Here is a 26,647-nt window from a genome sequence, read left to right as displayed (position 1 = left end):
ATTTTTTTTTTTTAAAGAAATGTTCTAAATTTTGGGACAATATCATCTGATAAAGAGTAGATTTACATGTTTAAGCCAGAATGATTTGACATTTAAAAAGGATTTCCCTACGACTTTAAGTTTGATTTCCAGGCGAAGCTCCTTTTCCCTGTAAGACTATCTAAACATTTGAAACGGTAACATGAATGTTTGGTTTGTCTTAAGGGGCTTTTGTAACTTGTGACTGAATGCCATGATAGCGTATGGCCATTCAGCTTCCCACATCCTGTTACACGTGCCCTACGTAGCGCAGCCTATAAAAGCGGCTCAGCGCTCCAGCAGACCGCAGTAGTGAGCGCTGAAGGCGCAGAGACCCCAGTGCGCAAAGGAAACCCTTCACATGGAAAATCTCTTGTTTTCTGCGGCTGCTTCCTCATTCACCACCGATTCGATTCAAAGGATTTTTTAGAAAAAGCAAAAAGAAAAGCAGTTCCACTGAGAAGAATAAAATATAAGAATTTAAAAGGAGAAATAATCCAAATCTGCTCTGCGTTATTTAAGCGGTATCCTCATCTAAAGCAGAAGAAAGTACAGGTAAGTTTAACATTTTCTTTCGCTAAAGATGGTGACTCAGTTATTAGGTTTTAATGCTGGTTTTAATGTTTCAATATTAATTTGGCTTTTTCTGCACCATGTGCCAAATATGAATGTCCCAATTATGGGAAACGGGACAGGCAGTCAGAGGGAGATCAGTGTCTGTATTGGTAAAATAAAAACTAAACACATTAGATAGAAATGTTAGAGCAAGAATTGCTTATGTGGACAGTCGGTGTTCCAAGTTCTACATTTGATTTAAAAATTAACAGTTTTTATGTAACTATTTGAAATGTTATTTTGTTTTTTGTTTTCTTTGAGTTTAGTTTTTTGTTTGACTGTTTTGTTTTTTGTGGCTCTTGTTTGAAATGTGTTTGAATTTTAAAAAAATAGGTTTCTTTTTTGCTCGATTGTGACTTAGGAAAAGTTAAGCATCTGTTTTATTTTTCAGTCTTAGCATTGCTTTCCTCGAATTGCATTGAATGTATTAGTTTGGGTGGGTGGGCAAGAAAAGACCCCTCAGAGGTAAGGGGACCCACTTGGGTGGGAATGTCCCAGTGGTCCTGAAAGAAGCGGCCCCCGGTATGGCATTATGGAAATGTGAGAATCTTTAGCGCATTCCACATGTTCTTACAGAAGACCTTGATACTAGTTAGACTTTAAAGGCTTCATATCGTGTGTTCCACTGTGATTATCTTCATTGTTGATGTTCAAATGACCAAAAAGAGACATTATGCAGAACACAATCTGTCCTTTATTTTCACAGATGTTTGCTTTTTTTCAGCGTGTCCTTGTCTGTTTTCTGATAACATAAACTGTACTTACTTTTCCTTTGCTTACTACTTATGAAGACACTCAAACTGTGCTTTAACACAGCATTCTCTGACTTAATATTGTACTTCATAAATAACCCAAATAAATAGAGGATAATATGCTGATGAAGATTCTCAGTCACCCAGGTCAAAGTCATTCCATAAAAGTAAAAAAAAATTCCCAAAAATCCACTGGACTTGGTTTCAAAGATTTGAAACCAATTCTCAATTCAAATGTCTGGATCCGCAGTGAATTTGAGTCTATATATAGACAAGGCCTTGCTTGGAAACATGCAAATGGACCCGATGAATGGGTCGTTTGGTTCCATTGTTTGCCTGTAATACATGAAACCTGTCTATGATTCTGAAGGTCAGTCGTTAAAAGGGGGGGATTGTCTCCTGTAATACCCGAAACCTGTCTATGATTGTTAAGGGACCCTTAACAAGGTAACACTCGATCCTAACATTTGGCTGAGTCATGCAGTATGGTCTAATGAGCACATTGTTGATTTGATTTGGACCAGTTTTCTAACTGAGTTCTGAATGTGTTAAAAATGGAGGATTCTATGATAGTGAGAGGGATGCTGTTACAGATGTTACTGCTCTGGACTGAAAGAACAATCTGGTGGTCCATCTGAAGGCCTCTAGTCATAGACTGAGTGGGTTTGCCAGAAGAGGATTTCAGTTTTATGAATTCGGTGGCGGTGGCGCAAGTGCATTGAGTACTTTATAAACCATGCAAGCAAATATAAGGTAATTAAATTTATCAAAGTTGAGAAGATTGTAAGTCTTAAGACTGCTACAATGTTGGTACGAAACAGGGTTTTTTTTAGCAAAAAATTTTAAAGCTTTTTTAGATCATAATTTATTTAGAACACTGGTCAGTGTTAATTATGAGTCTTTTCTGACCAGAGAACCGTCTTCTATATATTTTGTTTGTCCTTTTTGTAGCTTACAAATGGGATGTCTTATTCCCTTTTCAACAGTTTTTTTTTTTTCATTTGCTGTTCTCTCACAAAGGCCTGAAGAGCAAAATACTAGTGTAAACAGTTTCTCCCACCTGAACTCTGGATTTTAGCTCTCAGTGAGTTACTATAGGCATCTTTGTTGCTAATCTGAGTAATGTTCCCCTTGCCAAATCCGTACTCTTAGGGAGACGGTCATGTGTTGGTAGGTTTTGTAGCTCAGGTCTTTCTGTATCTGCGTGATGCTACTTGATCCCTAATGTTTCCTCGCAAATCTCACAGGCTTTCCCAGAATAGCTGTATTTATACCAAGATTCAGTTACATGCTTGTGGTTTTATTTATTCATTGGAATTTATTTCAAAATATTTAGAGTAATTTGGTTGACCACATTCACATGCCATGCTTATTTATTTCTTGATTTGATTCTTTTTTTTGGTCATTGGTCTGCATGGGGAAGCACTGCTGTCTTCTTGCAGCAGTAATTTCCTGTTCTATTTTTTGAATGTAGTGGTGAATAATTCTCTCTAAATGACCCACTGCAAAAAAACTGAAATCTAAATAAGTCTTTTTTTTTCTTAAAATGAGTGCATTTTCCTTGAATTGAGGAGGTAAGTGAGAGACTTTGCCAGTGGAATATGCTGGTTGAGATTCTCAGTTATCCAGATCATAGTCATTTCAAAAAAAGAAAATTATAAACAATCCACCATGCTTTGTTTCCAAGTTTTAAGACGTTTTGCTTACCACCCAGGAAGCTTTTTCAATTCAAAATGTCATGGATAGCGTTGAGTTTGAGGTTTTATGTCAGAAATAGGCCTTGTTGGGTTACTGCATAAAACCACGATGTCAACGCTATTCCTGACATTTTGCTTCCATTTCGCTTCTTGGATAGGAGTAGAAATGTGTTCATACTTGAAAACAAAGTCCAGTTAATTGATTTTAATTTTCTTTTTTTTTTTGTTTGTTGGAGGTTATTTTCTTTTAAAATTGGCACACAAAAAATGCATTGCCTTATTTCAATTGCATATCATCTAATAATCTTAATCTAAGAATAACGCTACTCATTCTATTGGCAAATACAATGAATTCAAGAGCTTATTTTTAACTTATTTCTAGATCGTTTTTGCCGTGAGTGTGTGTGATGCTGTTTTGCCTTCTTTCCTCTGTAATGACCTATTTTTTTTTACCCACTGACTGGGTAAGATAGTTACCTGCCTCTCTGAAACAACCTCCGGGTACGAGGTTATGACATTTTAATCCACAAAGACATGGCTGAAATTGGTCAGATTGATTCTCTTAGTGACCTTACTAAATATTAAAAAATGTAATGATATTTATTATGTTAAAAAAAAATCCTAATTTTGTCTTTTACTCTTGACTTCCTGTAGAATGAACAACAGAGACCGATGGAGAGTGTACAAGAGGGTGTGTGCCATGTTCCTCCTGGCTGTGGTGGCAGTTACCGTTGTCCAGAGGAGCAGCATCAACATGGGGGCTCCTTTTGAGCTGGAGCGCCAGGCTCGCATGCATCTTTCCCAGCTATCTGACCCTGAAGCCCCCCCAGAGAAAAAAACTCCCTCACTCCTGGGGTTTAAGAGCTTCTGGAAGGTTGGTAGGCAGAAGCCACAGACCAATGCCTGGGCCACCCCAGAGGAGCCCAAGTTTACAGACAACATCAGCCCTGGTAGCTGGGACATAACCAGCTCCAACTGCAGTGCCAACCTCAACTTCTCAAGCCAAGCGTGGTTCCAAGGACTTGAAGAGAACTTTAGACAGTTCTTGCTTTATCGCCACTGCCGCTTCTTCCCCATGATTCTCAACCACCAAGAAAAGTGCACAGGGGAGATTTATTTGCTCATGGTGATTAAATCAGTGGCTACCCAGCATGACCGTAGAGAAGTTATTAGAAAAACTTGGGGAAAGGAGCAAGTGATCAACGGTAAGAGGATAAAAACCCTCTTTCTACTTGGGAAGCCTTCAAATGAGGCAGAAAGAGCTAACCATCAAAAACTAGTAGAGTATGAAGACTATATATATGGAGATATTCTTCAGTGGGACTTCTTAGACAGTTTTTTCAATCTGACACTGAAAGAGACTCACTTTCTCAAGTGGTTCCATACCTACTGCCCAAGAGTGCAATATGTCTTCAAGGGGGATGACGACGTGTTTGTGAGCGTTGAGAACATTTTTGAGTTCCTTCAAGACAGCAGCCATGACAAAAACCTATTCATAGGGGACGTGATCTTCAAGGCTAAGCCCATCCGTAAGAAGGAAAACAAATATTACATCCCCCAGGCTTTGTATAATAAAACCTATTACCCGCCGTATGCTGGGGGCGGGGGGTTTCTCATGCATGGGATGCTGGCGAGGAGGCTTCACTGGGCCGCTGAGACCCTTGAGCTGTACCCCATCGACGATGTGTTCTTGGGGATGTGTCTGGAGGCACTGCAGGTCACGCCAGTAAAACACAACGCCTTCAAGACATTTGGCCTGGTGAAAAACAAAAATAGTAAAATGAACCGGGAGCCTTGTTTCTTCAAAAACATGATAGTGGTGCACAAGCTCCTACCATCGGACCTCATGCACATGTGGTATCTGGTCAACAGTGACCTGAACTGTTCAAAGAAAGTGGAACTCCTATAGCTCCAGGAGAACAAAGGACTAAAGCTGAACTTTACCACAGGGAACGGCAAATACTGTGCTGCAAATGCAGCAAAGGAGAAAGCAAACTTTTATGGAAACTCTCCTTTATGTGGAGAGACAAAGTCAATATTTAATTTGCTGATTCTGAGCAGCAATGGGTGTTCTAGAGGAGTTTCTTCAAATGTCAAGTAAATTATTGCAATTTCTAAAACTTTATGAAGATTTGTAAGTTTTTATGTATGTACTATGTTGGCACTCAAATTCAGAGACAGCATTTATCATTTTTCTGCTATTTAATATGGTGCTGTGGGCTCGCCTGTGAATGTTCAAACATGCTCTCACCTCGTCTGAAGCAGTCATACATGCCTTCCTCCTCACACTTTCCGTTATTCGAACAACAATTCTACCAATTAATAAACTTACATTTCAAAAGTACAAGCAGCACATATTCAAAAGCACCTTCTGCAATTTCAGAGAGCAATTAAAGAAAAAAACATTCATCTGCATAAAAGTAGAAGTCGCACATTTTTTGTTTGACATCAAGGTCCCTCATGCTCTACAGTAAATATTAGTAAATAATTTCAACTTAGGCAAAGGAAAGCTTAACTTAAAAAAATCCAAACAGCTTTTTAACAATAGGATTATAAACTACTTGGCTTTCTGTCAAAATAAAACAGCTAGATTCTTTGCTAAAACTAGGCTGGCTTAACGTCATCTTAAATGTCTACCCTCTTTTTTGTTTACCAAAGTTTTAAAGGCAAGAATGAAGTTTTGTTTAAATAATTTATTTAAAATGACAAAGTATAGTAAATCTACATTAATCATTCTGTAATGCTTAATTTTGTTTTGGAAGTTTGGGGTAAGATCTGGGAATGAGGTCATATCCTGTTCTACTTGCAAGTTACAAGTGGTAGAAAAAATGATGCGGGTTGAAGCGAAATAGTGGCAATATAAGGGGGGGAAATGCATTTTCCTTCACTTTAGGTTTTTCAAACAATGAAAGAAGGATTTAGCTCATATTGATTTGACCACATTATGTGTGCAATTGTTTTATAGAAAAATCCAAAGTGCCTACAAATAGCACACTTCCAGCTCTGACATAAAAAAAAGAAAAAGCATATGTACGGGAGCAGTATTTGGACAAGAAAGCCAGAAATCATTGATGTTAACTTAATCAAGTTAGACATGTGCCATGGTTTTTTTTTTCTTTGAGTGTAACCAATCTGGGCAGTAAAATTGGACGATTTTATATTTATTTTACACTTAATAATTAAAAAATTTTTCAAGTAAAGGGACCTTACTGTGTACAAGTTGAATAATTTAGGGAATTAAAATGAACCATCCTTTCCTTTTTTTTCAGTTGTTTAAAAAAACTATTTGAACATATAGAATAAAACTAATAGAAAATGTTGAAAAAAATGCAGATTTGCTTACTTACAAAGTCTTCTAATAAACCAAGTTTTGAACCAACTTCATTTTAAAAGAATTAGTGGTTAATAAGTTTAGTCTGTTTTACTGCGGTGACTACAATGTGAAGAAAAATCTTACATTTATTTTACTTTTTAAATAGTAATCTTAACTGCTTGATTTAGGAACAGTTAAAGCCCAACCCTTTTTATGTTGTCAGAGTTTATTTTTACGTAAGATAATCAGACGCGTTTTAGTTGATATGTTTGGATCTCATTGGGGAAATGTTATTGTCTACATCAAAGGTAATTTTCTCAGCCGATTCAAATGATTGTTCCAGAATAATTTTTTAAAATCACTTAAACATTTCTAACAGAATGTATTTTCCTTTTGCTTTGAAATGTCTTTGATTTAATCTAGAAATCTACTGGATGCATATTACTGTAAACTTAAAAGAAAACAAATTGTACTTGTTAAGCATGTTAAATCTTTGGATTTAAACCTGCTGATATACTTGACTTGAATTTATTAGGGAGAGGTGACAATAACTGTGAATTTCAAACTGTTGGTACGAGTTTGTGGCTTTTGTTCCTTCTCCAATGAGAGAAGCGGGCAAACATTGGTGTTTTAAATTTATTTAAACGTCTGTCATTTAACTCCAAGTGACAGCGATAGATAAACAGAGAGACAGACAGACAGATGGGAGATCATTTGTAAATAAACATTTTCACAATAAAGTTAAGAATGTCTCCTAAATTCACTTTTTTTGTGTTGATGTGGCTTACATAACAAAAGTTAACCCATGACATTAATAAAAAGCGTAACAAAAGCATATGTTTTACAGCACATACTAGAAGTGTCAACCTTGGTCTCAATTCTATTTTGATCAATATCTAATACTATCTTTGTTTTCACCAAACCGATACTATCAGTAGAGCAGGAAATACACTTTACCAAACAAAAGAAATACCCTCCGCCTTGGGCCCAAGAACAATGGAGCCATACAGAAACTGGATCATCTTTATACTGTGTTTCATATGACTGCTCTTGCCAAAGCAGTAGCTTGGATTTCAAATAGTTGAACCATCTCTTGTTTTATAGCCAATGTTAATGTACACCCTCCGAGCTGAATTATCTCTCTTATTAGACATTTTCGGGATGCCTTATCAGATAATGCCCAATAAAGTGAGTTCCTATTGTTTATTGTGTCTATTTTTAGTCAGGTGAGTATTTTATTCAAATCATTAGTAGTATGATTTGAATTTGGGTAAAAGACATGTTTGTTCACTTTGTTATAGAGACCGGATAATAGAAAAGTTTTGGACTAAAGTCAGCATCATGTTCCAAAAATACACAAGCCACAAAGGTTAGTTACTGTGTAAGAGGGCACCAATTTTTACTTTCACACATTTAAATAAGCTCTGGGTTTGTGTTACTTCTTTGATAGACATGATAGAGTATAAAGTTATGACTCCAAATATCTGCAAGTCTGAAAAGTACTTTTATTGTTACCGGTACTAATTTTTGACTATCTGTCTTTACTTTTCTCCAACGGCTTTTTGCTTTTGCGATACAACTAGACATGATTAGAACATATCTCATGAAACCATAACTGTTTACTTTACTTTGCCCCTCTAATACTCCAAATCCTTTGGTAAAACAACATCATACTGTTTGATTATTGGGCCAGCCGGGAAATAATTGAATGCAAAAAGGCTAAATGAAAGAGACAGTCAAACGTGTACAAATCATCATAAAGATGCTAGATCTTGTGGTGTAAACTTTTTTTTTTTAGTAATGTGAAATCTTTCCCACAAATCCACTTTAAAAGCTCAAAAATATCTTAAGGTAAAGTTTAAAGAAATAAAAAAAAGCTTTCTTTGATACCTAAAATATCAAATGAATAAACAGTGCCAAGACCATCATGCCTGTTAAACATACAAATATTTTATGTTTCTCTTGGGTTAGTTTTCTTTAGGTGATGCTTAGGTATTTTTAAAGGCAGATGCAGATATGTGCAGCCAAAAAAAAAAAAAAAAAACATACTCTAAGCTTTCAGTTGTTCTAAAAGGTAAGATTGATGAAGGAATTTATTTGTTTAATCTCACGATGAGTCTGACCTCATGAGAGAAAGATAAAAGTTTAGGAATTACTTAGTATCTATAAAAACTATATCTGATTCAAAATCAAATAGGTCACCAAAAAATGGGTCATGAACATGAGTTATCCTCACAACCTTATTGTTTTTTCAAGCAGTGGGCAAACACAGATCACACAAGACTGGCCTCTGAGATTAAATCTAAATCTGCTCTGAAGAATTTGTTTCACAATGTGCACAGGGGCCGTTGCACCTTTTTATTGTTTTTACTGCTACAGATTTATCTTCCTCAAACAACGGCACAGGAAATATGCCACAATATATCTGGATGAATTTCAAATGATTCATCATGGTCTTGTTCTTTTGACAACACGGCACTGACCTTTTTAACAGAGTTGCGTAAATTCAACAATATGTTGAAATCATAAAACCTACCGTAGCTTGGTTGTCAGGGAATATGGAGACCTCACTAGGAGAGGAGAGGATTCAGCACCCATGGCCAGAAAGTTGAGTAACCAAAAAAATAGGAGAAACAGTTTTTTACAACATTAGCAATCAGTCTGTGGCCAGTTATACAAACAAAAGGTGGATTTCTAGTTCAAAGATCTGACTAAGAGGTTAATTGACCTAACCAGAGTTCCTGACAGGGAGAAACATATCAATGTGTGCCATACCCTTTCCATGGCCCAGCTGATTGAATATAGTCATTGACTTTGCAGAATGCACTCGTCCTTGATGACAACTTGCATGATAACTTGCAGTGCCAGTGAGTTTTCAGCAATCCTTCAAGCAAGCCAAAGAGGAGAACTCTCTTTAAATGAGAAGAAACTTAGAGCAGAAGCAGGTTCAGTGTGAGCGATATTCTGCTTTCACTGACTGTGGGTTTGAGAAGACAGAAGCAGACCCACAAAGGGAACTAAGAAGCTCTGAAATAGGAGTACTTTTTATGTTAAATAAACCTGTTTTATGACAAGATGATTACTTATTTGTTTACTTCCCTGTTTTTTCGGAACAAACTGGAACAAGATGCTGTAATGTTTCTATGAGAACTAGGCAGAAAAATTGGCTAAACAAAAAACAAAACAGAGCCAATAACTGAAATAAAAGTTCTACCAATGTGCCTTAAATGTTTGCCAAAGGTCTGCCTCTTGTACAAAAAGTATGAAAAAAAATAAGGCAATACAACATTTACAACTTGCTTTTCCTGTGTGGAACTTATAAAATATATATATATATATATATATAAATTACATATATATAAATAAATTACATGTATATAAATCATATTTATTTCATATTGCATTGTGGTTTTCTAAATTGGAAAAAATATTTGTATTAAACAGCATTTCAAGCTGAGAGCAGCCTATTTTGATCATTATGCAAATTGGTTCTATAAAATAAATGGAAAAAATGAAGCAAAAAAAAAAAAAACTTGAAAAGGTTCATTGCCTAATGGTAACAAAACAAACTGGTTGCGAAGTTGGTAATGCTTAAGTGGTATTAACAAAACTGATGGAACTGACTCATCAAGTGGTGCTGAAAATTTCTCACGTTAGTGAGGATGTTTGCTCAGGCAAATACACAGCCAGCATCCAGACCAGCGTAGTTAGCCATTAGAAGAAGCCTTTAATGTCATCCAGGTCAGAGTCAGTTAGATGAGGATGCAAACTTTCACACTAAACCTCTACTTTCTTTAAAAAGCCTTGTCATAGAGCAAGGCTCCTGGCAAGGCTTTGTGTAGAAATTTTATTGTTTATTCTGGAGCTTAATTATTTCTACAAACACTCTGATAGAAAAATAGAGAAAAACGTAGGATCTCTACTGACTTGAACTAAATCAAAATCATAGATCTTCATCTCTTTCTGCATGATTCACAAATGTAGCACCATCACAACAAAAATATAATTACAGCACTCAGTCACAAACATGAGTTACTTTAACTGCATTCTTTTCCATCAGTAACAATGCCTTGGAAATTTGTTTTAAGTACCTTTTCCCTTATTGCCTCCTATAACCAAAATCTTAACCCTTTAAAGCTCGATCCAAGAATGGTTTGAAGTCCTTATTTGGCCTTTTAACAAAATATGTAAAAAGAAAAAACAGAAATACATTTTTGATATTAATAATTTATTACTATGCGAAAAGTCAAGATTATTTTTTGTGTAGTCTTCTGCTGGCTGTTATCAGGTATATCTAATTGTGTACAATAGGATTTTGAGCAAAGTTTTTACCATTAAATTATGCAAAAGGTGTCAGACGCAAAACATTTCAGAAACTGTATGTATCAAATATGATACATTTGGCATTATAGGGTTAATGTATGTTATTATAACTAATAGACCATCACAGGTTAAATGAAAGTAATACATTTTTCAACTTTATGTTTAACACTAAAACCTTAAAAAGATGGTGTTCAGTGTTTACTGCCTTTAATCCAGTTGCTCAAAAGTCACCTAATAAGTCAAACCAAAGGTGACTTAAACTGTGTTTATACTTAGATTAAACAGGACCTCAAAGACTTGTCCCAAAATATTAGTGAACAGAGTAATGAAGTTCGAGGAACACGACAGGTAAGGGAAACAGAGACATGTTGCTTCCTGAAATTTGCAGGTTAATAAAAAAAGCAGCACCTAGACCCCCTGTTACTCTAGAGTAACTACATAGAACCAGTACTTTACAAATCTGGCCTGTGTGGATATGAATAAATCCACCGTCGGAAAAAGTAATTACAAACCCCAATTAGAGTTTATCATGATTCAGGAAGGGGACACATCAATCATGCAGAAAAATGTATCCGGTTGAATGGCATGACAACTGAACAGAATGCTGCAAAACATGGTAGAGGTGGAATCATGCTTAGGGGCTATTTTCTTTAGCAGGGGGCTAAAAGCTTAACAGGTTTGTTGAAAACTTGCATGGAGCTTAATACAGTTGGAGAATAAAAACCTGATGAGGATGAATATAAAACAGAGGTTCACCCTCCTGTAGAAGTATGACTTGACAAAATGGGAATAAGTGCAAGGAAATGCCTATTTTTGCAAGGCATTTATATAATCACCACAGTAATGTTACTCTACAGATAACTTAATGCAACACAAGCATTGTGATTTGGATAAAACAAAGAAGCCAATGATATTTTTTCTTAAAGAGTTGGGCTGGTATCAGCCTTACTAGGTGACACAGAAAAGAGAGGAAAGATTTCTGACACACATTGCCAAACAGAAGAGATGCCATGAGCTTCGTCAGTTTTTTAGTAGGGGGCAGTGGCAACAGACCTCTAAACGGAGTTATTCATTGGTTCCTTTATCAGTGCCTTTGCCCAGGCAACTTTTAACAACAAAGATGCCCGTTCCGCTCCAACAGCCAATCATATGACTGCTCTGCAGTTTGTCACTGACAAGAAGGACCTGCCAAGATGTCTGCCAAATCACAGGGTCACAGCTGATTATGTTGTTATCCTCTTCTCACAGGAACACTAAGGTTAAGGATACATCTCAGCTAATACACTTGTTCCACAAAAAATTAAAGTTATTGTTTGCTTTCAGGTACATTTTTTATACACAGAGGCGTTTATCTCTGTGGACAAATATGGTTTGATCAGCACCGGGATGATGGCATATGGTACAATGGTTAAACCAACCATGGATTCAAATCTTGACCAAAAACAAAACGAAATAGTGAGTAGGCTGATGAAAGAGGATGCAAACCTGAAACACTGAACCTTAACTCTAAAAATGATCAGTGGTGTCTAAAGCACACACATTTGTTACTTAAGTAGAAGTATAGATATTGGAATAAAAAAAAACTCTATGGTAAAAGTTCAAGTATCAACTTGATCTCTTGACCTCAAGTAAAAGTGAAATGTGTGTAGAAGGGAAGTATGTGCTCCAAAAACTACTTAAAGTATAAAGTAACCTTAAAAAAACAGCCAGATGCCACTATATGAATTGAAAGCTCAGTTATTCGTCTATTTCGACAAATTCTTAGAGATAGGGCCATGGATGAGGGAGGTCTTGTTGGTCTCCATCTCCTGATACGCTCTCGCCTGTGTCCGACCTTTCAGACATTTCAACATCTTTTTCTGAATCCGATATTGTAGCATGGCATAGACAATTCACGTTTGCAGTTTGAAGAACGCCTGCTTGCTTCTGATCATTTCCTTTAGCTAACCAATGCGTGTTTGCATTATATGACTCATCCAATTACACTAGTTTTTACTAGATGTGGATGGCGGCAATGTTTTGCATTGGATGGCGCACATGGCGTAAAATATATTTAAACATTAAACTGAAGCCAAGAGTAAGAAGTAACTTTTTTTTTTTGAATGTAAGGAATAGAAAGTACAGATACTTGTGTGAAAATGTAATGAGTAGAAGTCAGAAGTAGGAAGAAAAATAGGTAATGGATTAAAGTAAAGATTAAAGTACAGTAACAAAGTTTGTACTTCAATATTTGGTCACTGGCAACTTTATGCAGAAATATAGTTTATCCTGGAACTTCAATGGGAGAAAATTTTCTGCAAGAAGCACAGGAAACCATGAGACCTCCAATAAATTAAAGAGGTCGTCTCTCTCCACTAGGGACCACATTGTCTATATTAGTCAAATCTCAAGGGAATGCAAAAACATTTTCTGCTTGCTTTTAAATTCCCATTAACTAGTTTATATAAACATTACATTCTGTAACACATCATGTTCACTGTGTAGTAGATAAGCTTTTTTAAAGTATACTGACAAACCGTACTACCGGTAGTTACTAAGCTTACCCCACCACCTAAAGAACCTGGAAGCAAAGCTGTTAGCACTTTCTTAGAGCCTTTAGTTTGTTCTACAGAGATCTATTCAGAGCTCAAAGGGATGAAGCAGGTGAAAAAGATGGGCCTTTATCCATGTTCCTAATGACTGCTGCTATGGCGCCATCTCCTGGTTAGTGTTTTCCCATCTTCTAGCTGGAGAAACCCTTATAAATGTAGTTTTCATAAAACCTACACCTCAATCTTAATTTCCAGATGGAAATTTTGCAGCGTTCATACTTCACAGAAAAGCAAAATAAAGCATTGGAACCGAAAAAAATAACGGCATGATTCTTCAGAATCGATATGAAAATAGAAAAATCTATTGATTTCACTTTACAGAACCTCTCAAGACCCCATAACTGTAGAAACAGGGATGTTAAATGACACACCGCCATCCTTCAGCGGCTGTTAAACTTGGCCAACTTAAACTGTCCCAACTACCAGGAATTGAATCAACCATAAAAATGAGTTCATACATCCAAAGACCCAAGTTTATAAAAAAAAAAACTCTTGGTGGCCATTAAGATTTTTTTTTCTTTATATAAGGAACTTAAGGTAATTTAAATACAGTCAAGCTATAACATGGCTAGAAAACAAGACTTTAAAACTAATATTAAACTGTCTGATGAGCCAGGATGAATGTATGAATGAATGACAGCTAGGTGTAAGAAATAAAAGGGCCAGGAAAAGCCAAAAAAATTAAATAAAACTTATCCAGTCCTATAAAATACTCAGGTCAAATTCCCCACTGCATCAGAGTCTAGGAACATCAATCACTTTGCTTTCAAGGTCTTTTTTAAAAACATGTTTACTTTCTTTAATTTCTGTAAACAACCCATTTAATGATTGAACAGCTCAAGCCAAACAGTTATTTTCACACAATAAAAAAAAAAAGTTAGGCCCTGTAAGGTTTATTTTTATCAAGTGAAAATCTTAAGATGGGGAAACAGAATTAGGTCAGACAACGCTTAGAAACAGCGGCTGAGCATCCACAGACCCTGCTCAGCGACTAATCCCCATCTATTAACCGGGACATGAACCATGAAAACATGAATAATTTCATATTTAAATTCAACTAAAGAAAACTTAAAACAAACAAAATAAAAATGGATACAGGTGTAAATTCTTTTTTTACAAAAAAGGTAAAATGAAAACATACAAACTGTTTAAATTTACACAATATATCTCACTCGAGCTTTTTAACATTAGCCCGCTTCTGAGATATTCCATTTTACTCCTTCTGAAAACCCTTAGGAGGAAAGGGGTGCAGGTCTGCATTTGGGACTTTCAGTTCTCACATGTAGCACATATGCTGAAAAGGTCTGTAGTACCATTCTGGCACAGGAGGGCATAGCAGGTGAGGGAGGTTGAGATAAAAGGGCTTAAAATGCCCCATTCTAGTTAAATATCACTGACGATTTCTGGAATGTCCAAAGGCTCTGAAAACTGATGAAGCCAGAGTCCATTGCAAAACAAAAAAATTTAAGCCCCACATCTAGTCATCAAACTTGATTTTCTTCCCCTGGGGCTTGCCTCCAAATCCGCCGCCGCCTCTTCCACCTACAATTAAACAAGAGCCAACATGTTAGTGATGAGCAGTTAACCAAAACACCAAACAAAGAACTTATGGAGATCATCCTGAAGTGCTCCAATTACCTCCAAAACCACCACGGAAGCCTCCGCGTCCACCCCTTCCTCCTCCTCCTCTGCCTCCACCGCGTCCGCCAAACCCACCACGGCCTCCGCGGAAACCTCCACGTCCTCCGCCGCCGCCACCTCTGCCTCCTCTGAAGCCGCCTTCACCCCTTGGCTTGGCGTAGTCCAGGGTCACTTTGCTGCCGTTGATTTCACCGTCGTCCATGGCTTCCTTTGCCGCCTTGCAATCGTCTTCATTATCAAAGTCCACGAAACCAAAACTGTAGAGAGAAAGCTAAAGTTAACACTTGTGCTTTGGTGGCATCTTAAAAAAGAAAGGAGGAAGCTAAATAAGTAATAATGTTAAATATTAAGCCAACATCAATCCATAAGGATCACGTTGAGTTCTACATTGAGAAACAACTGTCTCACATCAGACATGGACAGCTTCCACCTAGAAAGCCATCTGTTTAAATATGAGTGTACTCTACTTCCTGTGTGAATCGTCACACTGCCACAGCTAGACAGATGGCTGATCACCAGAAGCATCAAAATTTCGGCTATAAAGAAAACTAACCCCTTTGATGAACCGGTGTCTCTGTCTGTAACTATTCTGGCTGCAACGGCCGATTCAAAGGAATCCTTCAGAGTCTGATCTGTTGTGTCCTCAGAAAGACCCTTGACAAAAAGAGTTTTTGTTGGACCTGGTAGAAAAGAAGAAAAACAAGGTGTTAAATTCAATCTAGACAAAAACTGAGTGAAATAAGCGAAAGCAAATGACCGGATCAGGACTTGACTATCTTAGAATCTTCACAAAGTCTCAGGAGATCAAGTTTTCATCATATCTGGTTGAGAAAAATGGTAGAAGACTGAGTTTTAGTGGTGAATACATACCAGAGTTTCCTCTGCCTCCATCTCTTCCACCGCTGTTCTGACTGAACTCCAGGCGGACTGAACGACCTTCTATTTCTGTGTGGTTCAGGTTTTCCAAAGCGTCCTTGGCATCATCCGCGCTCTCAAATTCTACAAAAGCAAAGCTAAAAAAAAACAGGATAGCGTTAGGGTAAACTGCTCTGCCGAAAAATAAAAAGAAAACATGGTGGTGTTGACTGAAATTCTGATGTGTAGCACAGCAGACTATAGTAGTGCCCATATGAAAGACGGGCAAAATCCATTCATACTGTGCACTGACTATGCTTCTCGTGCGAATCCATGTATAATCATAGAGTAGATTAACAGGAGCTCATGAGAAGGTTAACAGCTCTTTTTTTAAACATGAAGCTCCAGTCACAAATATTTACCCTTTAGGTCTTCCATCTCGTTGGGGAATCCTTATAGAGACGGATTTCTCAAAAACGGATTGCAGCACTTCCTCAGTGGCACTGAAGGAAAGGTTATTGACCACTAATGTTTTGCTGGGAGCTCCTGAAGCTGCAAAACACCAAGGCAATGGTAAGACCAACATGCTTAAGGAAAGTGTTCCAGATGGCTTTTTAAATTCATCACCATCAAGTTGCACCAAATAAAGTGAACGGAATTCTAGTAATTGTTAAATGCTTACAAGACATCCTTGCTCCTTTCTGGCTCTTGTCGCCGACATAGTCGACCATTATGGACCTCCCCTGGAGATCAGCACCCTGGGCCTCTTCCAGCATCTTTTCTGCTTCAGCCTCAGTCTTAAACTCAATATAGGCAATTCTGTGAACGAAAAATTTTAAAGCACCAGTCACTCAAACCGTTTTGACTAAAACAATATAGATGAATCAAGTAGCATCAAGGCTATGGTGATAAGACACTCACCCCCTGCTTGAGCCGCCCTGGCCTTGAGGTAACCTGATGTCAACTGCACTTTCAAAAAACTCTCTCAGCTCATCAGTTGTTACAGAGTAAGGAAGGTTTTTCACAAACAGTGTGCGGGCATCCCTCTCTGAGAAAACATGTTTAAAATTTGGATTAGAAACAAATCATACCACTAAATAATAGATAGAAAGTAATAGATCAGGCGATTACCTTTCTTTCCCTCCTGAGAGGTTTCTTTGCTACGGGCCTTATCCAGTTTCACCTCCTGACCCATCACTTTCTTGCCGTTGAGCTCAAGTGCTTTGTTGAGATCTTCCTCACTTGCGCAGTCGACATAGCCGAATTTCCTATCAAGGTAAAATATGCATTATAGCCTACTGAATAATAAAAAATAAAAAAAACAAGTAACGTACAGAGCGGTAAACCTAAACAAAAGTGTACATTTAGGATGAGAGTTTAAAAAGTTAACCAAACTAAGTTAATATCAGAGCATCAAACCAGACAAAAAAAAAAAGGCGCTCAATAGAACAAAAGAAACTCAAATTTACTTACTTTGATGACCCAAGCCGAACATCAGTGACCTCAACATTGTTTTTTGTGAAGAATTTCCTTAGCCCATCCTTGATCTCTTCAAAATCTTTGTCACTGTTTAAGTTTCCAACAAATAAACTGAATCCTAGAAATAAAAAAAAGAATTTGCTATAAATGTATTAAATGGAAAAAAGATGGCCATTAAAAAAATGCCTTGAAAAAAAATTTTTTTTACCTTCATCTGACTTTGCTTTCTTGGCAGGCTGCGCCTCCTTTTTGCCTTCTGCTTTTCTCTTTGCAGGTTTTACTGGAGCTTCTGTTTGGGTCAAAAAAAAAAAATTAAACATCAAAACCGGTAAACAGATAATTTACTTTGTGGACAAACCCAGAGCACATCAAAGCCCATACAAGAAGAGACTTGCATAATTGTGAAATGTTTCATAATCTTACCCTCTTCTTCATCATCCTCCTCGTCCTCATCTTCCTCATCGTCATCCTCCTCTTCTGACTCCTCCTTTGCCTTGACCATTCCGGCTTTCTTTGCCTTTGCGGCCTTAGGAGCTGGAGTGGTGTCCATCTCTTCTTCGGAGTCTGTAATGGACAACATTTAAGTAGTCAGTATCTTTTCACAGAGCATAACAACAAGACCAAACGTGACCCTCTTGCATCAGATATATAAAAGGTTGACATCATACAGTATCAGTATTAAGTCCCTTTTGATCATCATAAACTACTCATTTAAAATGCATTAACTCTAAAGGCATACGCAAGTAGCCCTGGTCTTACCATCATCATCGTCTTCCTCCTCAGAGGACTCTTCAGCAGGCTGTGCTTTAGCCGCTGCCTTTGCCGATGGTTTAGCTGGTGGAGTCTTCTTTGCTGGTGGAGCCTCTTCCTCTGAATCGTCGTCGTCATCATCCTCCTCTTCAGAGGACTCTTCAGCAGCAGCAGCCTTGGCTGCAGGCTTGGCAGCTGCCTTGGCAGGAGTCGCCTTCTTAGGGGGTGGAGCCTCTTCTTCAGAATCATCCTCATCAGAAGACTCTTCTGCAGGTTTGGCCTTTACTGGGGGCTTTGCAGGACCCTTGGTGGGCTTTGTTGGCTGTTTGGCCCCCTTCTTGGGAGGCGGGGCTTCTTCTTCCGACTCATCTGCAAAGGAAAGAATCTCATCTTTAATGACAATGTTAGAAATTCAAAGCGAAGATACAAAGATGCAAATGCATGGAGTGTTGCAGCGATTGAGGATAGAACCGGCAGACATTAAACACACCGGCACCGAAGACATAGCGCTGCATTTGCTTTCCCTCCGTACATTACACACATGAGGATGGGCAACCCCGTGCATGCCAAGAAATGGAGGTTTAGACAACAGTTTTTTTTAAAGAACGCGTTTCCCAAATTATGGGCTACTTCAACACACCAGACTCAACAAAAATCTGGGGGATTTCACTACATGACGGGAAATAATTCAGCCACTTGACTCTGGTGTTGAAGCAGATGTATTAAGTGTGGCATCCTAGACCTCAAGGGCTGGAAACTTTCCTTTTCTACTCTGGTACCACCTACCATCATCATCATCATCTTCTTCTGATGACTCCTCTGCCTTTGCAGGGGTTGCCTTAGCTGGCTTTGAGTTAGGTGTTTTAGCTTTTGCAGGTGTGGATTTTGCAGGTGTCTTCTTAGGGGGAGGAGCCTCTTCCTCAGATGACTCTTCTGTCAAACCACAGGATGGTTTCAGATGATGTGTTGAAGATCTTACAGTAACAACATGTGGCTTCTTGGTACAACTACAGTGAACCACGTGAATGTACTTCAACTTAAAAACGAATGTACTGATGAGAGTTAGTTAATTCCTGTGATTTAAATTCTAGTAATAAAGACCTTCAGTCAGAAAGATTCAAGCACACAAGACAAAGGACGTAAAAAGGTGACAACGAAAAATGTTTTTTTTAATGCATACCTGAATCATCATCATCATCACTTTGTGCCTTTTTAGCATTGACGCCGTTCTTGGCAGCCGGTGCCTTCTTTGCTGGGGTCGCTTTCTTTGCAACCTTTGCTGGTGGAGTCTAATACAGAAAATACAAACACAATGAGCTTGAGTCGCTTAGACAATGAAAGAAAGAGGATTCAAATACTTAAGGAAAGTACCTCTTCCTCTTCACTGCTTTCTTCTTCACTAGAGTCCTCCTCTTCCTCTACCTGTTTAGGTGGAGGGGCTTTCTTCTTCTGAGCCTGTTTATTTGCAGCCTAAGGGGAAATGAAAACAGTATATAGATTAACAGAGATCGTTGTAACTGCTGCAATGCATTTGTCATAATACTAAAAAAATAAAAAAACAAAAAATTCCCATTCTATTCCGTCTAATGCAACGAATGCATTTTAAATTAAATATTTATTGCCAATACATTAACAATATGTCAGGTTAATCGTGCTGTTACACTGTTGTAAAGGCTCTTGGTTTTGGTTGCTTGCCTCGTGTGTCACTCACAGCGTGCATCCACCCACGTGGGGCTCATGAGGCAGGCAAGCTAGCATGTGGGCCAAGATTAAACAAAATTAAACTAACGTGATTTGGCAAATTTAAAAGCAATAAATTAAAACACAACCAAATATCGCGCTCGCCATCTTTAGGATGGTGGGCAGAAGCTGAAGCAAGTTTGCCAGCAGTCAGAACAAAACGTTGAAAACGTGACCCAAGCTAAAGCTACGGCTTAGGTTTAAGCTACAGTAGCATATGCTACCTTTAAAAAGAAAAAAAAATCGACAAGTATACGTTTTAATCCGGGTTTTTACTACTCAAGTTAGAATTTTTGTAAAGTCTCCACTTGTGGCAGACTGAGGGAAGCATGTGAGCCATTTTGAAAAGTGGGCTACAGTTAGCGGGCCAAGCTAGGCCACAAACACGGACATATTCGACTAAAGATCAACGTGTTTAGCGAAAATAATCCAATACCATCGATTGTCAAGACCTAAAATAGCTATATACCCCATCCAATTGTTAGAGTATTTCTCCTAGAATACGTTTTTTTTTCTCTTTCCAATACGCAATAATTTTTGGCGTTATAGGCCTTATGCGTACACAGCATAATATAAAAGCGGGTGTTGGTACAGCAAAACAGGAAAAAAACAAAAAAATGTTCTTACCTTAGCTAACTTCACCATGGTGACTTGTGTTGTGTGTTTCAATGAAACACTGGAATCTGGATGTTTGAAGACGATAAACTGTTCGACTAGTACATGCACGTGGTTGAATCAGCTCAGGAGAAGACAAGACTGAAAAGGACGGCTGGAGCGCGGCGGCTGCTTCTCTCTTGCCCAGCGCGTTCACGTCAGCCCAGTCACATGACTGTTTCAACCAATCAGAAGCGGACGTCTTTGCATCGTGCCTGCGCCTTCAGTATGACGTAGAATTTAAGCTGCTTCAGTAAGAAGCAGGCTGCGTCAAAGTCCTTTGCCTTTATCACAAGTTTTGCTCTTATAAATACCAAAAACATCATGTTATGTTGTGATTCTATCAAAGGTGTTTAAATTCAGACGTTAACGCAACTGTTAGTAGTTTAACAAAGTCCAGTATGCAAAGCTCAGCTTTCATAAATCGCAGTTTTAACCATGCAGTTAAACCACATGGTGTTAATATGCTATGGACGCGTTCACACGTGGTGAACGCCTACTCTCAGGAAAACACTAAGCACATTGTTTAATTTTTCTCCTTTTTTTTTGTTATGATGCTATTTATTAGTCTATTAGATAATTGTAACCCATTTAAAAACTTAAACATAGCATCAAAGGACTATAGGAGGAAATCACGTGCCTTTGTTACCAAGTTTGCCATGATTTTATTGTTTTTAAATTAAATTTCTGCATTTTGTTTTATTGCTTTTATTTTATTATTCCCATACAAGAAAAGGGTCCGATCAAAAATACTGATAAGGAAATATGGTATAATTACAGGTCATTGAATTTTTTCAGTATTTTTAAAAAACAAATCAAATGCTATTATTAGTGTTCTTTACAAACTAAATTCTGGTTGCTATCTTAAGTGCGATCCAGTCACACATCATGTGTTTTCAGACAGATTTGCAACACGTTATGATTTGGGAATGGTTGCAGATGTCGTCATGCGCCTTTGTGATGACATACAGCAAAAGAATCACAAGGTGTTTTTTGACAATTTCTTTTGCACCATTCCACTTATTCAGGCATTGAAAGAGCAAAGTATCTATGCCACTGGCACATGTAGAAGCAACAGGCTCCAGGGAGCACAGCTGAAGCTGAAAAGTGAAAAGAAACTCAAAGAAGAAGGAAGAGGATCTTGCTCTGTTGTCACTAACACTGAAAACATCACTGTTACACGCTCAGTGATTCACATGGCCTCTTCCTGTGTTGGTCATTCCCAAACCAGATTTTGCCCAGAGATGGAGCAAGAAAGAAAAAAAGATGCTCAACATCCAGCGGCCATTTTCTGTGGCCCTATACAATCAACATATGGGTGGTGTGGATCTCATGGATCGGTGTGTTGCAATGTATCCCCACAGACGCAAAAACAAACGCTGGTACATCTGAGTGTTCTTTCACTTCTTGGATGTGACCGTAGTGAATGCCTGGCACATCTACAGAATGTGTGGATTAGAAAAGAAGGACCTTCTGCATTTCAAGGTGTCTGTAGCACGCGCACTAATAAATGCAGTTTCCACTCAGACACAAAAACGAGGGAGACCCAGTGCCACCCCACCTCCACAAAAGCGTAGAGCAGTGTCAAAGCCCCCTCCTGAGATCAAGTTTGGTCCTGGAGACCATTGGCCCCAGCTTTCTAAAGCAAGAAATGCAAACAGATGCCATGACTCTGCCTGCACACGAAAAACAAAGTATATCTGCATGCAGTGTCTTGTGGCTTTGAGCCCTGGTTGCTTTGCCAATTTCCATACAAGATAATCTTTTTGCACTGAAACTGTCATAATGTGCTGGAGGACATTTGAATGATAGAAAGGTTGTCATTAGCAGGAGGCAGATGCGTAATTGGAGGCATGTTACATGTTATCGTTATCATTTAGCTGTTCTTTGCTTTGAAAATGTTTAAATTGATTTGTTTTACAGTTCTGTGATACATTTCACAATTTTGAAATATACATTAAAAAGTATGTTGATCAGACGATGTTTTTAGATGTATCTTGTGAACAACAGTTTTCTTCAAAACAAAACAAAACAAGGTTATATCAGTTGCACAAATGCGCGTTGTCCACCCGAGTGGACATGTTACCAACTCCCTGAAGAAAGTATATTTAAAAAAAAAACTTGATGAAAATGTTTTTTTCATTCATAAAGAGTAATAAAAACACTTGGTAAAAAATTCATAACATATACTATCATAATTCATGCATGAAAGGGTTAAACTTGTGCAAGAGCATGTGTAAGCCAAATTCTCCTCGTGCACGCTGTTTGCATCGCTCTTACAAGCTTACTTTCCAAAAGAAGATTTGTCAGACAGTCAGATGTCAGACTCACATCTGGTAAGTGAAAATGGGAATGAGAAAGTAGGACAGCCTAAATATATCACCAGAATGATTGACAAATAGGAGGACCACTTATTTTGATGATCCACCAGGAAAAAGAACATCCTCCAACATAACTTTAATGTTAGATGACTTTTATAAAGTACCCAGGATCGCAAACGTTTTGGTTGATTAGACTTTGTTTTTATATTCCCCCCTGCAATTTTTTTTCTACTTATTGAAATGTATTTAAATACACATGAACATGAATTTAACACACTGTAGTAAACAAATAAATGGAGGCAGAAGATGTCTTTCAGTCATCAATGCACACATTCAGCGAAACACAGGAGCTCTTTCAAACAGGGCACCGATTCATTCACAACACCTGTCCCATCAACCAAGAATTAGAAATACCTTAGTAGACCCAGTGCAAAATTGCTTTCTTTATATTACTCTATATATAATAGACAATAGGAGCAGTTTGATATAACACAATTTCATACAATATATATAATTAGGGGGTCCCCGCTCCATCTCGCAATCACTTTGGGGTCCTTGTCCTGGAAAACGTTGAAGACCCTTGAATTAAAGGTAAAGTTTTAGGGTACATTCACACTGCAGCTTGGAGTGACCCGAACCCTTATTTTTTTTTGCCCATATGCAACCTGTGTCTGCACTGCCAGGTCGCATTATTCCAACCTGTGCGTCATTATTACTCGACAGACAAGAAGCTGAGAACAGAGAGCTAGTCAACCTGAATCCTGAATGTAAACAAACCAAGATACATCATTGTAGATTCCAGAAGAAACACGAAAAAGTCAAATGCTATTAACATTGTCGGGGAAGGGATGGAGGAGTATAAATACCTTGGTGTTCACCTGGTCAACAAACTGAAGAAGCAACTGTGAAGCTGTCTACAAGAAGAGACAGAGCGGACTGTACTTCTTAAGGTCCTTAAGTGTTTGCAGCAATACGCTGCATATCTTCTGTCTGCTGTGGAGAGTGTTAGCTTTTCTGCCATTACCTGCGTGGGTGTGTGGATGTACCTGTGTAACCTTCAGAGTGAGGACCATTTTTCCAATTTCACCATCAATTCGAGGACCAGTTGTTGCAAAGTGATGAAATTTTGCTGGTCCTCACATGCTATTTTGCTAATGGTTAGGTTTAGGGCTAAGGTGTCAATTGGGTTAGGGTGAGGTATGCATTTGTAATGGTTAGGTTTAGGGTTAGGGCATAGAAAGAGTTGAAAATGACTGAAAAGCAATGGAAGTGAATGGAAGTCAACACATGGTCCTCACTACATATAGCAGAACGAGTATGTGTGTGTGTGGGTAGGTGTGTGTGTCTATCTGTCTGTCTGTCTATCTATCTTATTTTTACATATATGGTGGTTCTGTTTAAATATTGTTTTATCTTTATCTTAAAAATCTGGCCCCCACTGTTTTACTAGGCACCAAGTAATTCATGGTGCTGGTGCCAGGAGATATGAAAAGAACATCTGAGTAATTGACACAGAAAACCACACAGAGGCAGCATTGCATTTCACTCACCCTGCAATGTTACTTCACTCTGGGAGGAACACCAGAAAGATAAAGCTTAATGTGATTAAGTCGGTGCTTTTCATTTTCCTGTATTATTTACCGATTAAGACATGTTATTTTAGCTTTTCTCTTTCTTTTTAATCTAAGCAATTTTTTTTTAATTTTTTTTGGTTTCGTCTGTGCAAAATAAACCACAAGCAGGAAGTTTTCACACATCAGTCATTTGGAAACCTTCTCTAAGTATCAAACCTCTCTAATAAATCAGCAAAGCACACAAGATACGTCTCCCCTCTCAGAGCTCATGCTTGTGAATTAAACCAAGTGCACCCAGCAAATAACGGCATTAGTGAGAGAAATAGATGCATACCAAAGGGATCTATGCATCTTCCTTCTTTATCACAGGAAGACACACATTTTCTGGGCAGCCACCCAAATTCGTCATAGAGAAATTTAAATATAAACTATCATGTTAATGTTCCTCAATATGTCAATGGCCTTGCCACTAACAGCATCAACACTAATGGAGCTAAGTCCTAACACACTCAAATGCCGGAATCAAATTCTGGCATTAGCATCAAATTTGTTGCAGTGGTTAACATTTATGTTGTACACAAATTAAAATGTGTCTTGTTTACAAATGGAGACAAGAGTTGCACCCAGATACAACAGATTATATGCAGGAGTTTATTCCAGTTTGTCCTAATAATAAAGAATAAATGTTGATTTGCTTCTCAGTTAAAAAACTAAAAAAGAAAAAAAAAAAACTTGCATTATAGCCGAACTCCTATACCTTTACAAGGCTGTAAGATATAAAATATATTTTTAACTAATGTCTGAATGTAAAAAAAAAATAAAATAAAAAATAGCAAACCACTTGAGTTTCATTAAATCTAAAAGGTAATTTCTGTATTGTTAAGCTTGCATGCATAGAAATACTTGACATAGCAACTTATTTCTTTAAATCAAAACCTGTTTATACCAGATATAGAGTATTCATTTGAGGAGGGGTTTCGGTTTATTTGTTCACCACTGCTGTCTAGCTCCCTCTAGTGGTAGAGTAAGTTTTGTGCATGCTGTCATTAAAACACCAGAGAACAATGAATAGGCCAGGATTTTTTTTTAACATGGTCCTCAAGGCCCACTGTTGCTCATGTTTTCGACGTGTCTGCTGCTGTACACCTGGATGAAATTATTGCATTACCTCCTCAGCAGCCACAAAGGCCTGTAGAGGCCATTTATTTCCTATTCATTTAGGTCAGGTGTGTTGAGGTAGGGAGAAAATAAAACCATGCAGGGGGTCCCAATGACCAAAGTTAAAGATTCCTATCATAAACCAACCAGCCACCTATCAGATAAACATTTGGAGTGCAGGGTATGACTCTATTATGCCCTGGGAGCAGCTTAGAAGCTTTGTGACAAAAAATGACCCAATTGTTTGTATTTTGCTCCATATTGCTCGACATCACAAAATTGTTGCAGATCTGTCACAAGCAGGGGCAGAGCTAGATGGGGGGCCGTATTCAAAACATTTGATTTTTTTGTGGTTAATTATTCACATCAATATACTGACATAAATGATGATAAGTACAGAATTCATTCTCTTTTCAGAACTAGATTTTGTCTTATATGGGGTGAAGAGAAAATTATGTGTCTCTGCAAGTCATCAAGGAGTCTTCAGTGAAATCAAAGATAAATAACAATTTTAATAAAAACCTATCAAATAATCAATTTATGTAGATATCGGTGCTTGTAAATATCAATTCTATGCAGAATGTTTATTGATACAAGTAGGTAAGTAATAACAATGATGATTGATTTACGCCCCAAAACTCAAAACTGAGTTTTATCCACTATATACATTTTATCTAGAAATTAGGGATGTTTAAATATATGTGTTTATTTGTTAGTAAAGGCTGTAGGAAAGTATAGTTTGTCTTTATTTTGAAAATATGGAAGTTGTACTCGTTAATTTTCCTGTTGGAAAAGTGTAGGTTGACCGTGAGGTTCTGGTGCCTATCCGCTTTCGGCCACCTCTCAGTGTACACTCGTTATTGCCTGGCCACCCTTTTAAAAAAATTCTGGCTACACCTCTGGTCACTAAGCACATTCATAATGAACATTTCCTGTTCTACAGCATCCCAAAACCATTAGACCGGGTGCTGGAGACTGGTTGTACAACATTCAGAGTTTAGCTTTGTGACACATATTTCTCTGAAAGTAGCCATCAGAATATGGTAAATGGGCAAAATATTTACAGCTTTATTAATTTATACTGAGCACTCAAATCAATTTATAGTAGACATATATTCACCCAGTCAAAAGCATAAATGCACACATTCAGATACAAAGCCCAGATA

General features: G+C 37.8%; 2 protein-coding genes across 4 annotated transcripts; one reads left to right on the top strand and one right to left on the bottom strand.

The window, feature by feature from the left end:
- Positions 1–344: 344 nt before the first annotated feature.
- LOC107083650 (UDP-GlcNAc:betaGal beta-1,3-N-acetylglucosaminyltransferase 7-like) lies at positions 345–7,614 on the top strand. Its single transcript, XM_015373022.1, has 2 exons — positions 345–573; positions 3,737–7,614. The coding sequence occupies exon 2, from the start codon at positions 3,738–3,740 to the stop codon at positions 4,989–4,991; it is 1,254 nt and encodes a 417-aa protein (XP_015228508.1). The 5' UTR covers positions 345–573; position 3,737; the 3' UTR covers positions 4,992–7,614.
- Positions 7,615–13,950: 6,336 nt separating this feature from the next.
- Positions 13,951–20,570, bottom strand: ncl (nucleolin). 3 transcript variants are annotated; one of them, XM_015373092.1, is made up of 16 exons: positions 20,402–20,570; positions 19,406–19,504; positions 19,215–19,323; positions 18,821–18,967; positions 18,044–18,403; positions 17,708–17,848; positions 17,493–17,573; positions 17,279–17,402; positions 16,937–17,073; positions 16,727–16,853; positions 16,488–16,624; positions 16,228–16,357; positions 15,821–15,963; positions 15,504–15,630; positions 14,948–15,207; positions 13,951–14,851 (listed from the first exon to the last, which is right to left on the bottom strand). In XM_015373092.1, the coding sequence occupies exons 1-16, from the start codon at positions 20,417–20,419 to the stop codon at positions 14,787–14,789; spliced, it is 2,205 nt and encodes a 734-aa protein (XP_015228578.1). In that variant the 5' UTR covers positions 20,420–20,570; the 3' UTR covers positions 13,951–14,786. The 3 variants fall into 3 exon arrangements, with proteins under 3 accessions (XP_015228578.1, XP_015228580.1, XP_015228579.1); XM_015373094.1 differs by lacking the exon at positions 18,044–18,403 and having other exon boundaries at positions 13,952–14,851; XM_015373093.1 differs by lacking the exon at positions 18,821–18,967 and having other exon boundaries at positions 13,952–14,851.
- Positions 20,571–26,647: the final 6,077 nt, after the last annotated feature.

This window comes from Cyprinodon variegatus, unplaced genomic scaffold (assembly GCF_000732505.1).
Source record: "Cyprinodon variegatus isolate N-32 unplaced genomic scaffold, C_variegatus-1.0 Scaffold80, whole genome shotgun sequence".
Taxonomy (NCBI): domain Eukaryota; kingdom Metazoa; phylum Chordata; class Actinopteri; order Cyprinodontiformes; family Cyprinodontidae; genus Cyprinodon; species Cyprinodon variegatus.
Note: the sequence above shows the minus strand (reverse complement) of the source record. Positions and strands in the feature narration are given on the sequence as shown.